Source organism: Monodon monoceros, unplaced genomic scaffold (genome assembly GCF_005190385.1).
Source record: "Monodon monoceros isolate NGI ecotype Baffin Bay Population unplaced genomic scaffold, NGI_Narwhal_1 Super_Scaffold_6, whole genome shotgun sequence".
Classification (NCBI taxonomy): domain Eukaryota; kingdom Metazoa; phylum Chordata; class Mammalia; order Artiodactyla; family Monodontidae; genus Monodon; species Monodon monoceros.
Genome location: NW_021703783.1, coordinates 38,787,124 through 38,800,387, shown reverse-complemented (window position 1 = coordinate 38,800,387; position 13,264 = coordinate 38,787,124). Strand labels below are relative to the sequence as shown.

Genomic DNA, 13,264 nt, shown 5'->3' with positions numbered 1-13,264 from the left:
GTAGGACTTAATCCCTCAACTGAATTATGTTATCAATCAGTCAAGTTCCTACACTAACATTCAATACCAAACCCTCTAGCCATCTGTTTCTTCTTGCTCTTTATCTGTTAAATTTGTTTTTTTTTTTTTTTTTCGGTATGCGGGCCTCTCACTGCTGTGGCCTCTCCCGTTGCAGAGCACAGGCTCCGGACGCGCAGGCTCAGCGGCCATGGCTCACGGGCCCAGCCGCTCCGCGGCATGTGGGATCTTCCCGGACCGGGGCACGAACCCGTGTCCCCTGCATCGGCAGGCGGACTCTCAACCACTGCGCCACCAGGGAAACCCTAAATTTGTTCTTTTCAAGCACAGCTATTTGTCCTCCTCATTTCTCCAGTCTCTTGCTTCCCATCACCCCCCACCACTCCCATCCCCAAAGCAGCAGAAAAATATCTCTGCCAGTAAAGCATTTCTTAAACCTCTGAACTTCTCTAAGTCTTTTGTAACTTTCTTATATGACAAGGATCAATTTCTTTGTTGTCTTTCTCTTGAATATGTATTTATGTTCAAAATAATTAGAATAGAAGGGCCACTATAAGGCATTTTACAAGCCAAAAGATGGAAATCTAACAAACCAGGAGGATCTACTAACATTAAAACTACAAAAAGTTAGTTTAAAATTTTGTGGGACAGCAATTGAAGCCAAAGGAAAAGCCAGAATGTACATCCTAGTCTCAGGACTTACCTCAATGTATGCTGGTTCTGTACCAGCAGGTGAGATGTGGGGTTGCCAGTCTTTAGGTGGCTTTGAAAGGTACTTGGAATCTGTTACAACCCATTTGAGCCGGGGCCAACCTAAATCAAACCCAAAATAAAAATTGAATTGCCTAAGCCATCAGGAAAGGAGTTCACAATGAATTGGTCATTTTAAATATCAAGAGACCAAATCAAGGTCATTTTATAATCAGTAAAATATCTTTATTAGTGTTTAGTGATAAATCACCAGACAATTATACCTTCTTTCAAAAGTACAATCGTTCCACATGCTAATTCCAGGCCTTGACATTACCTCAACAACTGGGAGGTCCATTTGGCAGTGGAAGTCCACTGAGGTTAGTGGTCTATCCTCTGTCTCTACATGTAGCATTTAGCTTTAGTGAACAGAGTGGTAGCTTTTCCAACCATCAGCATAAAGGTTAAGGGTGTGGGCTGTGGAATCAGACAGATTTGGGTTCAAATCGCTGCTCTGCCATATATTAGCTGTGACTTTGGGCAACTTACTTAACCTCTTTGTGTCTCACTTTCCTCACCTGTAAAATGGGGATAATAATGGTACCTACTTCATAAGATTGTGAGAATTAAATAAGAAAATATATGTTAAGTACTTAGCTATTATTATATTAAAACACTAATTAAAGCACTCAGCTTTAATTTTTAACTGATAATTCAGGTACAAATATTACTAACCTTTAAACTGTACAATTTCTCCATTCTGGGTTTTTGGCAATCCCTTTAGACAAACTTCACTGGTAAGAGCTAAGGCAATACCACAGCTTCCCAGCAAGAAGCCAATCTGCTGCCCTCCAGCATCCTGTGGAGGAAAGATAATGAGCAAGGTAGGGGAGTGAACGTGAGCACAATGAAGCCCCAAACCTGACACTCAGTAACACTCTGGCACTTGTGTGACACATTCGTGGAACCCCCTGATATCTGGCAATTGTCAAAATCCAGTGACAATATGTTCTTCCAAATAATTTCTACAACACAATGATTTCCTGAGTGCAAATCACATTTTATTAATCTGACATTGCTAACGATGAATTCCACCAGCCAAATGTGACCATTTTAGTGAATGGTCAGCAACACTCCTCTTTTAGATTGATCTCAGGAAATGAAATAAAAGTGAACATGGTTAAGTTGTCTTGACCTAGCCATACCTCCAAATCCAAAAGCAAAGCAATTCAGGTCAGAACAAAATAAATAATGTAAATGGACACCAGATGTACAAATTTACAATGAAAGTGAATGGACGGTTATACCCAGGTCCACATACTCCGTATTATTCTATTTTAAAGGAGGTAGATTTAAGCCTTACAGCAATAGCCGAGGAAGAAACCAAAAGAGATAGCCTAAAGCATTTCAATTAAAATTTCATCTTAAAAGTATCATTATGAAACCACATAAACATTGCCAACTTAATAATTTAAGAACAACCCTATGATTTCCTGACCAATCTAAAGATACTATACCCATCAACCAGAGTTTCAGGGATGCTACCAATTTTTTTATTCCTTTCAGAAAATAATTTTTTTCTTATAAATCCATAGTCTCCACCATATTTGTCTTCACCGTCAACTCCCAATAATAAACTGCACGAGAAAATTAGGGTCAAACAGCTCATGGAGAAATCATTCAGTTAAACTTTGACATCTGCCACATACACTTATTTTAGTAGAACGGATGTGAGGTCAAAGTAAATTCTGTACCCCAGAGTAGTAACACAACATCACTGCACCACCCTTCGACTTAATGGAGGCCCTAGATGTTATGATACAGTTAAGGGAAATCCCTTCACGGAAAGGTTTCACCTATTGTAAATGTGGATTATCTATAGTCTCTGAAGCAAGAGTGGTACTTCTTATTTTAAGATTTTTTTTTGATGTGGACCATTTTTAAAGTCTTTATTGAATTTGTTACAATATCGCTTCTGTTTTATGTTTTGTTTTTTTGGCCCCAAGGCATGTGGGACCTTGGCTCCCCGACCAGTGATCAAACCCACACCCCCTACACTGGAAGGCAAAATCTTAACCAGTGCACCACCAGGGAAGTCCCGAGAGTGGCACTTTTTTTGTTGTTGTTGGCTGTACCACGTGGCTTGTGGGTTCCTCGACCAGGGATTGAACCCGGGTCAACGGCACTGAAAGCCCAAGTCTTAACCACTGGACCGCCAGGGAATTCCCGAGTGGTACTCTTTATAAATGGTAATCGTTGAAAAGTCAAGTATGCCCCCATAACTTTTACGTGATATATAACACTAGAAAAATTCTATCTCGGTTGAAAACAGGTTATTTTCATGAAACTTATAAATATTCATAAATAAATTTCCTACAACTTTCATGTTTTTAGAAAGTGAAGCTAAGTACCTAAGAAAATGGTCAGACTATTTTTTAATGTTGTAACTAAGTCAACTGATCCAAGACCCCAATGCCTGCCATGTCGCATCAGGCTACACTTCTCTAAATTTAGCAATGTTACCTTTCTGGTAAGAGGTACCTCTATAGGCACTGGAATCACTTCGGCAAGGAGACATCCATAAAAAGCCACCATAAACATGACTGGATCATTGTTGGGGTAAACCAGGGCTACCTATAATACATAATGACATTCAATACAGAGGAATAAGAGGAGACTAACGCTTTCAATGCCACTAAGTGATAGATTTATATATGACATTTAGCATGGACACAATACATCAAACCATTTAATGGCCTAAAGAAAATTAACTTATTCAGAAGGATGCACACATCTAAAAAGATCTCTGTCATTCCCATGATTATACTAGGCACGGTTCGGGGACTATAATGCAATTCATCATCACCATAAGAATTTTTCAGTTAATTCTATTGGTGATTTAGCAGTAAACAACTCACCTTCAGTAGTAAGTTAATTACTTAGAAAACCTAAGGCAATTTACTTTAGTGCAGGGCTAAAGCAATAAAATTAATGTGATGGATCTCTCTAGATAGACTAACATATTAAAGAATAAGCCTTATATCTCTCAGAGAGAACCTACAAGAATTGACGGACTCAATTACCACCTTAGGGCAAACCTAAGGTTTCTTACTTTTTAACAAATTCATTGCATTAATCCTTACTCACTTAACCAACAATGCAAGTATACTAGCAAGAAGGCATTTGGTAGTAGGTATAAGCAATACTGGCAGAAACCATTATGAATATAAAGTTAATTCATTTACAAAAGATAAACAGTGAAACCTCCATAATATGTTCAAACCTGTGATCTCACCTGTAATGCATCAGAGATAACTGACCCTTCCTAATTTCCTCAAGGAATGCAAAAACACAGAAGTCACGATTGTTGTGGAGTTTGTTCCTTGGCTTGGATATTCACAGATTAACATTTGAAACTTAATTATGTCATTGGACTTTTGTTTCTCCCTTTCTTTCTCTCACTTAAAAATTCTCTTAACTTACTCCCAAGGTAAGTTCAGTTCTGAACCTTCTAGAGTTCTAAAAAAAACACTAAATGCACAAGACATTTAAACAACCCATTTCCTTTCTGCACACAAGTGTCCATGTTAGGAAGACACGAAATTACCTTCTTAGGGTTCAGTGAAGATTATGATACACTCACAAGTCATACTTAAAAGTAAAAGCCATACTTTAGATGCCCTTTGCCAAAATGTGTAAGTATTAATATCTTTAAAAGGCTAGTTTAGGAAATTTTGTAATCATGAGCCTACTAAAATGAATTCTGTTGTGTATGTAGCTGGTGTTTCATTCTACAAGCCCAAATGAAAAGTAATATTTCATGATAAGAAGTAATTTTATTTAGAAAGTGAATAAACCCTTTAAATATTGAAAAAAATTTTAATGTCACCTCTAATTTAAAAAGAAATTAATGATGTCAATTTGTTTCTTCTTAGAAGTAACATAAGTCGCCCTCCCTGTCCACACCCCCAGAATATTGTTTTGAAAGTTTTATGGGGCATTTTTCAAAGAAAAAAATCAAAGAGTAAACTTGATTGCTATTTTTGTTGTCTAAATATTGAAATATTTATTTACAGAAAGACTTAGGTTTCTCTTTATTTTCATTAGTAAAGAGACATGTGAATATCCTTCAAACTATAAATGCAAGAATTATAACCTGGGTTGGAACCAAACCATTTTCATTTTCTAAGAGTAAGAGTTATATAAATTGTGCTGTTGTACATTAAAAATCCAGAATGTGCATGCTAGAAAATAAACATCACCTCCCTAAAACAAACAAACAAAAAACCCCCCAAAAAACCAACCAAACAAACAAAAAAACCAGTTACCCTGTCTCCAGGTTTTAATACAGGTTCATTTTTGGTCCCCAGTTTATTAAGCAGTGTGTAGGCCAACTTTAAACTTCTGCTCCACAACTTTCCTGGAAAAAGAAAACAGTCATATAGAAAAACACAGGCCTACTTCAGCAAGAGGGCATTCAGTTCATCAGCACACCAAATGAGATAACGGCCACTAGCAAATGATACATTAGGCAAGCAGCACCCTCAACACACAGAGAGGCCCTCCGCCACAAAAACTGCTTCACAGTCACTGTAGTTTACGAAAGCCAGTGCTGCCTTCAAGCAAAAATGAAACATCACCGAAAGCTCACTCTGATTTAGATAATATTTCAAATTCTTCTCTGAAGTAATCTGAATATCTTTAGAAATAATTTGATGTGAGCTGATCAGATTTAAAGGGAAGGAAACAAGTTTTTATCACAGGACTGAAAATCAGAAGACAGCTTCTTTCTAAGCTTTTTCTGAAGAAACACTTACACATATGATACTGGATAACTGAAGCAAGTGCAAAGCAAAAGTACGCCTCAAATGACTGAGCATTCCATACCACTGTATTTCAGTGAAAACAGACAATAAAATGGAAATTAACTGTGTGAAACATGTGGATATAGTCAAAGATGTTAAATAAACATGTAAAGGTTTGGCTAGCTGACTGCTTTCTTAAAGGGTACATGGATGAGATTAATGTACAGCTTCTGAAATGAATGCTAAAAACAATTTTAGGGGGAAAAGCCTATTGCTCCCCTCTCCGGCTCCTTTCCCTGACCACCCTTAGAAATTCTTATTTTAGATTATGAAGAAAGTGAAATCATTTTATTTTGCAAAGATATGTTGGTTTTACACACAACTCATTCAGAGGGGCATTGAAGATGGAAACTCATGTCAATCTGTACAATTCTTTAAATAAAAACTATTTCTCTAAAATATTCTATATGGAGATCTATGGACAATGTATACCACTTGTGAAGGTTGAAAAAGGAATCTGTCTGAATAAACTAGTACAAAATCTCACAGCCCAAGTTGAATCCATTCTTCTTGTTATTTAAAAAAAGAAATAATAAAAATAAAGTTATTTTAAAAATTTGTAAAACAAAACTAAATGGAAAACTACTGATTCTTTGTTCATTATAGAATTTTGTGCCTATTACACGCAAGAGGCAGGATGAAGTAAATGACAAAGATCTAAAAAGTAACCAATTTCAATTTTTAGATAAAACCACCTGATTTTTACCATATGCCATTAATCCTGCCCAAATGTCTTCCTAAAATCCTCTCCTAAAGTTTAAACATCAGTGGATCTAAAAAGTCTCTTTCTTCTTTTAAATATCAGCTGGTTTGCAACAGTCCCTTTAGCAAAAGAAAATATTTGGCAACAGCTGTACTTAGAACTTAGGATTCTATTAAAATAATTTAAAAGATCTAGTGAAACACAATGACCATTAACTGCTAAATAGCAAGATAAAAACATTACCCATGATAATCTGAAGAACTATTTGGAGAAAAGGAAGGAACTGGACTCCTGAAACTCACCGTAAGTAAGAGTGTAAATTGGTTTCCCTGTTACGTCCAGTGCAGTCAGACAGGGGCATTTTGCCTGAGTGGTGCCCCAGCGCTGCAGGGCAGACTCAAGAGCAGGAGGCCAGTTACAGATGACTCCTAATGGCTCTCCCTTCACAGGGGTCATCTGCCGTCCCTCAGGCTTGGGTTGGTTGGGGTCTGGCTGAGGTACTGTACCAAAACAACCCCAACAGGTTATGAAAATAAGATCTGAAGTAAGTACAAATACCAAGTAACACAACTTAGGTCTCTAATCTCAAGTATATTTCCCCTTTCCCTTTATCTTTATCTGGCTTGAACTCACTCTGGGAAAATAAAGGACGTCGTTAGAAACAGTAATCCACAAACTGGGCCTTAATTCATTTTCCCACATAATCGTAAAATCATATTTAATATATTTTACACAACAAATCCTGAACCTGACAAAGCAAATGCCTGAACGTTCAAAAAAACACAAAGCATACATTTCTGTTTAGCAATTTTACAATTTTTAGTAAGCTTGTTGTTAGACCTTTAGTTTGTGTCCAATGTTAGAAAGCCAGGTTCCACCTCACCAGGTTATGTTTAATGATAAAGCATTGAACTATGAATCAGAAAACCCAAGCTTACATTCACTTTTTACTAGTGTGACCTGAGGCAAAAGGAGTTACCCCAGCCTCAATTTTCCTCATCTATAAAATGGGGATACAACAGGGTCATATTGGACTCAGGCAGACAATGGGCATGAATGACAATGTTCCTTCCATGTCTCTATACCTCTGTGCACATCTCATATGGCCAATCCCTTTGCCTCCTGGTGAACTTGCACTCATCCTTCTCAGGATGCAGCTCTAATGGTACCTTCCCTGGGAAGCCGCCCGGGGCCATTCCTTCCTTAGTGCTTCCACATTGTGTGCTAGTGCACCCTTATTAAAGTACTGAGGATGCTCAAGAGCATCTACTACTCCATAATTTTTTCTCCCCCTTTGACTGAGAGCTCTTTTTTTTTTTTAAAAAAATATTTATTTATTTATTTGGCTGCTCTGGGTCTTAGTTGTGGCACACAGGATCTTCGTTGCGGCACGTGGGTTCTTTAGGTGTGGTGTGTGCGAACCCTTAGTTGCGACATATGGGATCTAGTTCCCTAACCAGGGATTGAACCCAGGCCCCCTGCATTGGAAGCGTGGAGTTTTAACCACTGGACCACCAGCGAAGTCCCTTGACTGAGAGCTTTTTGAGAGAAGACATGGTTCATATTCCTCTTATTGCCTAGAGTGCCTAATACATAATGGTTGCTCAATCAATGTTAATTAAATTGAACTGAACTTGGGGGACAAAGAAGAAAAGCACTAGGATCATTAACATGGGCAATTCCAGAAACTGGAGGTGACTAATATTTCATATTCTTTCATATAGACAAAACTTAAGTTCTCTTAATTTTTCTACAATAAACAAGTATTATTCAAACATTAAAAAGCAAAAAAAAAAATCCTGTATTTTCATAGCAGGAAAGATAATTTACATATGGAACAAAAGGCCAAGTATTCACTGAGTGCCAATTATGTGCACAAGATGTGATAAACATTGAGAAGATAAATGCTGCACATATCATTCTTTGAACAAACATTTATTGCTTCTAATAATGCCGGGTACAAGGAATACAGGGTCCATGCCCTCTAGGAGTATCCAGACAGTGGGGACACACTCATACACAGAGCTAAGTAAACATGACCAGTGCATGACAGAGACAGGTACAGAGAGGGCAGAAGAGGGCCATGCCACCCAGCTTAGGGGATGGGGTCTCCCACCTGGAGGAGGTAATGCCTGAGCTGAGTCTTAAAGGGAGGGGAAGGGTAGGGATTAGCCAGGTGAGTAGGAGATGAGAGAAGCATTATAGAAGAGAGGACAGATGGAACGAGCAGCAAGTATTAGAAGGGCAAATGAAATGTGAAATAAATTTTATTTTACAGCTCAATTTAATGACAGGTTGGGGAAACTTACTTAAAATGTCATTCATTTTTCTACTGATACAAAACTAACAGTTTCACTTCCCAACTCACTGCCCTAGGTAAATAATATTTGCATATTCTCAGACCCTAAACCACCAGATTAAGTATAAAAATAAACATGGGTGATTCTAAATAAATAGTTTTCTTTTTATGGACAGACTGTATATATGGTAGGCATAGTTCTGGTCGTAAAAGTCTGTACATTATTGCCATCCATTAGGCCTCAATGCAGACCCTGGGGCACACTCTTCCAGACTTCCAAAGACATATAGGTATTTTTCTTTTCCAAAGGTAACTGTCATTCAAATAAAAAAATGTTGCCTATTTAAAATTAGTGGAAAGCTGTTAGCTCTATTCTAATTGAGCTCAAGTATGAATATTGCTCAAGTATAACTCTATTAAACCTTGACCTTCACTTGCCTAGTCAATACACAGTACCAAAAAGACTGAAGAGGATATTACTGGCACAGACACCCTGAAAATATCAGTCCATCAAGAAAGATGACCATAGTTCAATGAGTTTAGTGACTCCTAAAGAAACAGAAATTCATCTTAACCTCATATGTCAGGTTGCTTGTTGCTTCCTGCTGTACAAAGTGGGCTAAGACTGGATCTGATCTACCAACATGCCTAGTTCCATTAAGGTCTGATGTGATCAAAGCCTACTCTTAGCCTCAGGACGTAAAAATGGACTGCAAAACTACCAAGACTTAGTTCTTTGGACGAAAGCTTTTGTTAGATAGAACTATCAAATGGCCACCCTCATTCCATCTATGTCGCCATATAGTCCCCTCCCAATCCTTCTATTAAATTCCAGACATCATATTATTTTATCCCTAAATATTTTTAAAATTATTGAATGAATAAATCACTCTTATCACTTCCTCTAGGAAGCCTTCCCTAACCACACAGATGAAATGGAATTCTTCCCTTCTCCAAACTGCCTGTACCAGTTGATACATACATATTGACTAAACTCAGCTTTCACCTACAGTATATGTTTTGTCTAAATTGTAAACAACAACATGAGGGAAGAAGGGAGTTACTGTATTTTCGTGAACCTATTTCACCATCTACCACGTTAAAGCAGATACATATATGTGTTGACTGGTAGATTTAACAAAACGACTGGGTTATATTAGAAAAGAATGGGCAGGACTTCCCTGGTGGTGCAGTAGTTAAGAATCTGCCTGCCAATGCAGGGGACACGGGTTCAATCCCTGGTCCGGGAAGATCCCACATGCCTTGAAGCAACTAAGCCCGTGCGTCACAACTACTGAGCCCGCATGCTGCAACTACTAAAGCCTGTGCGCTTGGAACCCATACTCCATAACAAGAGATGCCACCACAATAAGAAGCCTGTGCACTGCAACAAAGAGTAGTTCCCGCTCGCCGCAGCTAGAGAAAGCCTGTGTGCAGCAACTAAGACCCAACGCAGCCAAAAAAAAAAGGGCAAACTTTTGAGATCGAATTTGACACTCCCGTTCTAGGATAATGCCAAATAGAAACAACTTTAAAAATTATGTGTTTGTTCCTAATTTCAAAGAGCATATTTCTGTGTTCCATAGTTAGCTCTTTGTTTTTCTCTCCCCTCCCTCTCTCTTTACTTTTCATCTGAGATTTAAAATATAAAGAGCAGAAAGCTATGAACTCTTTCAACCAAAAACGATGCCTTGTTCATCCTTAAATCGTATAATACCTAACATGTAGCAACTGCTTACGAAATTTCTAAGGAATATACGTGTCTGTTAATATTACCACTACCTTCCACAATTTCTTCAGAGTCATCCACAAAAAATTCTTTTAAGGGAGGCCTTTTGGGTCGTTTCAGAGTGTTGAGAAGCTGCTGGATTTTTGTGGATACTCTGCTACTGACAGGAACACCTATAAGGGAAAAAATGGTAAGTTAAAATTAATTGATTTTAGGGATATTTCAGTTCCTCAATTCTCTTAGAAGCTTTTATTTCTAATGATGTTTGGCCTTTGTCCACAGTCTCATTCTATTTCAACTGGGCCAAATAGGTACAAATACGTACATTACCATTTTTATGACAACAGAGAAAAAATATGCTATTATTAATACTGTTTAAATATTTCATTTAACATCCCTTTTCACTCACAGCATTCTTTTCTTTTTCCATACTTTTTGTTCAGAGTATCTTTTTGAAAGTATAGACTAAGTGTGAACAAGTGTTAGTGCTGCTGGAGTGCAGACGTTGAAAAGAGGGAGCTCAAGATGATCTGTGTGAGTAGGTCAATCGCAGTATAGTTCTGCCACTGCTGGACATCAGGCACTGCTGTTTATAATTTGAATTTTTTCTGTTTAACTAATATGCCCTATTTAGCTATCAAACAGAGGTGCCTACCATCAGCTGTATCCATGAGGCTGGACCTGTTGGATCCTTTGTGCATGCCTTTAACTATCCCCGATGGCGGTAGATCAATATTTGCGGGGCGTACTGAGGAAGATGATGACGAAGAAGAGGTAGTTGTAGTGACGTCAGGGGGAGCAGAGAAGTTCTCTAAGAGGGAAGAAACCAAAATTTAGAATTATATTACATTAGCAATAAAAATAAGAATCTTTAAATCTTGGAGTTTTTTTGGTTTGTTTTTTAAGAAGAAAGAAAACTACATAAATGGGACACTAGCTCCAATAAAACAACCTTTAAAATCACATTTTACTAGCAAGATATAATGAGAGAGGAAGAGGTTAAGCCAGGGCATATCAGCTTTCTAAAATTATTACTCTTGAGAACTTGAGCAGCCTTAGTAAGATCAAATCGCATATCAAATATTTCTCAAAAATGCTGTTTCCTACACAGAAAGTCTGGTAGAAATCCAATGTTATAAAAATAACCATAATAAAATAAAAATTGCAAGTGACTTCAAAATGAAATCAAAGTATGATCATTATGGCTACTAACAGTCTAGTCTTCTGAGCATTTCTTCATGTTTACGTTGGTTTATCTATGTTTCTTCTTTCACTGAAGGCAGAAATTGTGTCTTGGGAGTCAGATCGCTCAAGTTCCCAAATGAAGAAAACCAGATAAAATCCACTTTTAATTTTTATAAAATAACCAATAGGTTACTTGGATTTACTTGACAGAAAAGGTTCTTCCCTTGCTCTAAGCATGATTAAACAGTGTTGTTACATTCTGCTTCATGTAGGGATTCTTACTATAAAGAAATAATGATATAGTTGGAAGAGAGCCATTCAACAGGGATGTGTTACAAAAAACTTAGAAGAAAACGAAAATTAGAGGAAGCAAAGTATACAATTCGCAAGAATAATGAAAGGCCACTCGTAACTATGAAAAAGGGAAAAAGCATAATAAAACAATTTCTAAAATCAATTTGGGAGTAAGCTTTCCATGCCCCAAAAGTCTATAATTACTAGTTTAATATTTTTTAAAGCTTTAAATACTTTGCACAAGTATATTGCAGTGTATTCTTTCTGTAGGATAATGTGATAACAAAGCTTTAAAAATAGACATTTTTATTTGACCCAGCAATTCCACTTATAGGAATACATCCTAAGAGTAAATAATCAAACAAATGCACAAAGTTGTGTGTTCAAGGATGTTCATTCCGGTTTCATAATAGCAAAAAACTGGATACTACTTAAATGCCCAAAATAGGGAAACGGCTAAAATAAGCTAGGGCATAGCCATACAGTTGCATATTTTGAAACCGTAAAAAAAAAAGTATAATTCTATATTAATGATATAAAAGATGTCTGTGATACACTGCTAATAAAAGGTTATGAACATTATATTTAGTACAATTTCACTTCTGTAAAAACAAAAACAAAACCTTACATATTTATATGCAAATAAGGTCTAGAAGGATATACGTGAAAGTGATAACACTTAAGTGTTATCCATAGAAGTGGGTTTGTAGATTATTTTTCCTTTTATCTGTACTTTCAAATTTTTCTTTTAGAAACATAAATTACTTCTGTTAGAGCAGACATCCGAAAGGCAATAATGTTGGATAAAATGGTTCCTGTGAGTACCTGAACCAATAACTTTTCACAGAGTGGAAGCAATATGAGATATGAAGTCAGATGAAATCATCTCGTTAACAAAAATTCAGGTAAAGTTAACTGGGTATCAGGAAAATATTTTTAACAAGTGAAACTGCTCTCTTTTAGACAATGTGGGAATAAAACCTGACCCCACCATGGCTCTGTTGCTTACCCTCCCAACAGAAGAGGTGGTGAGCATGCTCATCCATAGCTGCTTCGGGAGGTTCAGTCAATTAAGGGCACAGCTAAGAGTGCAGGACAAGCCGTCAGTTGCTGGCACTTGGCCTTTTAATGTAGGCAAGCATACCCTCAAGGTAGCTATTTTCTTTAAAAATTATAGGCTTAAATTGAAAGGTTTCCAAGTTATTCTTTTCAGAAATCAATTAATAGAATAAAGATATATATAAGGTGAAACAGGAAGGTCACTGATATAAAAATTAAGACACCAAAATGCAAGTGGATTGTTAAAAAACAAGGAAAAGTATCACAGACACACGATGTTCATATACATCACTTAGTGCCATGTGTATCAACTAATTAAGCAAAAGCAGAGATCTGAACTGGATCTTTATCTGCAGATGTCACAGACTCTTAGAACACACACACACACACACACACACACACACACACACACACACACACAC

General features: G+C 37.2%; 1 protein-coding gene across 3 annotated transcripts in view; it reads right to left on the bottom strand.

Moving 5' to 3' along the window:
- The window catches only part of DIP2B (disco interacting protein 2 homolog B), a 235,370-nt gene that overhangs the window by 50,185 nt on the left and 171,921 nt on the right, over positions 1-13,264 (bottom strand). For 2 of the 3 annotated variants that reach the window (XM_029206503.1, XM_029206505.1), the window contains 7 exons: positions 10,960-11,115; positions 10,355-10,477; positions 6,579-6,776; positions 5,037-5,128; positions 3,232-3,342; positions 1,444-1,567; positions 722-831 (listed from right to left, as the gene is read on the bottom strand). In XM_029206503.1, coding sequence (XP_029062336.1) covers positions 722-831; positions 1,444-1,567; positions 3,232-3,342; positions 5,037-5,128; positions 6,579-6,776; positions 10,355-10,477; positions 10,960-11,115 — 914 coding nt within the window. The remainder of the gene's footprint in view (positions 1-721; positions 832-1,443; positions 1,568-3,231; positions 3,343-5,036; positions 5,129-6,578; positions 6,777-10,354; positions 10,478-10,959; positions 11,116-13,264) is intronic. The other variant, XM_029206504.1, reaches the window with a different exon arrangement.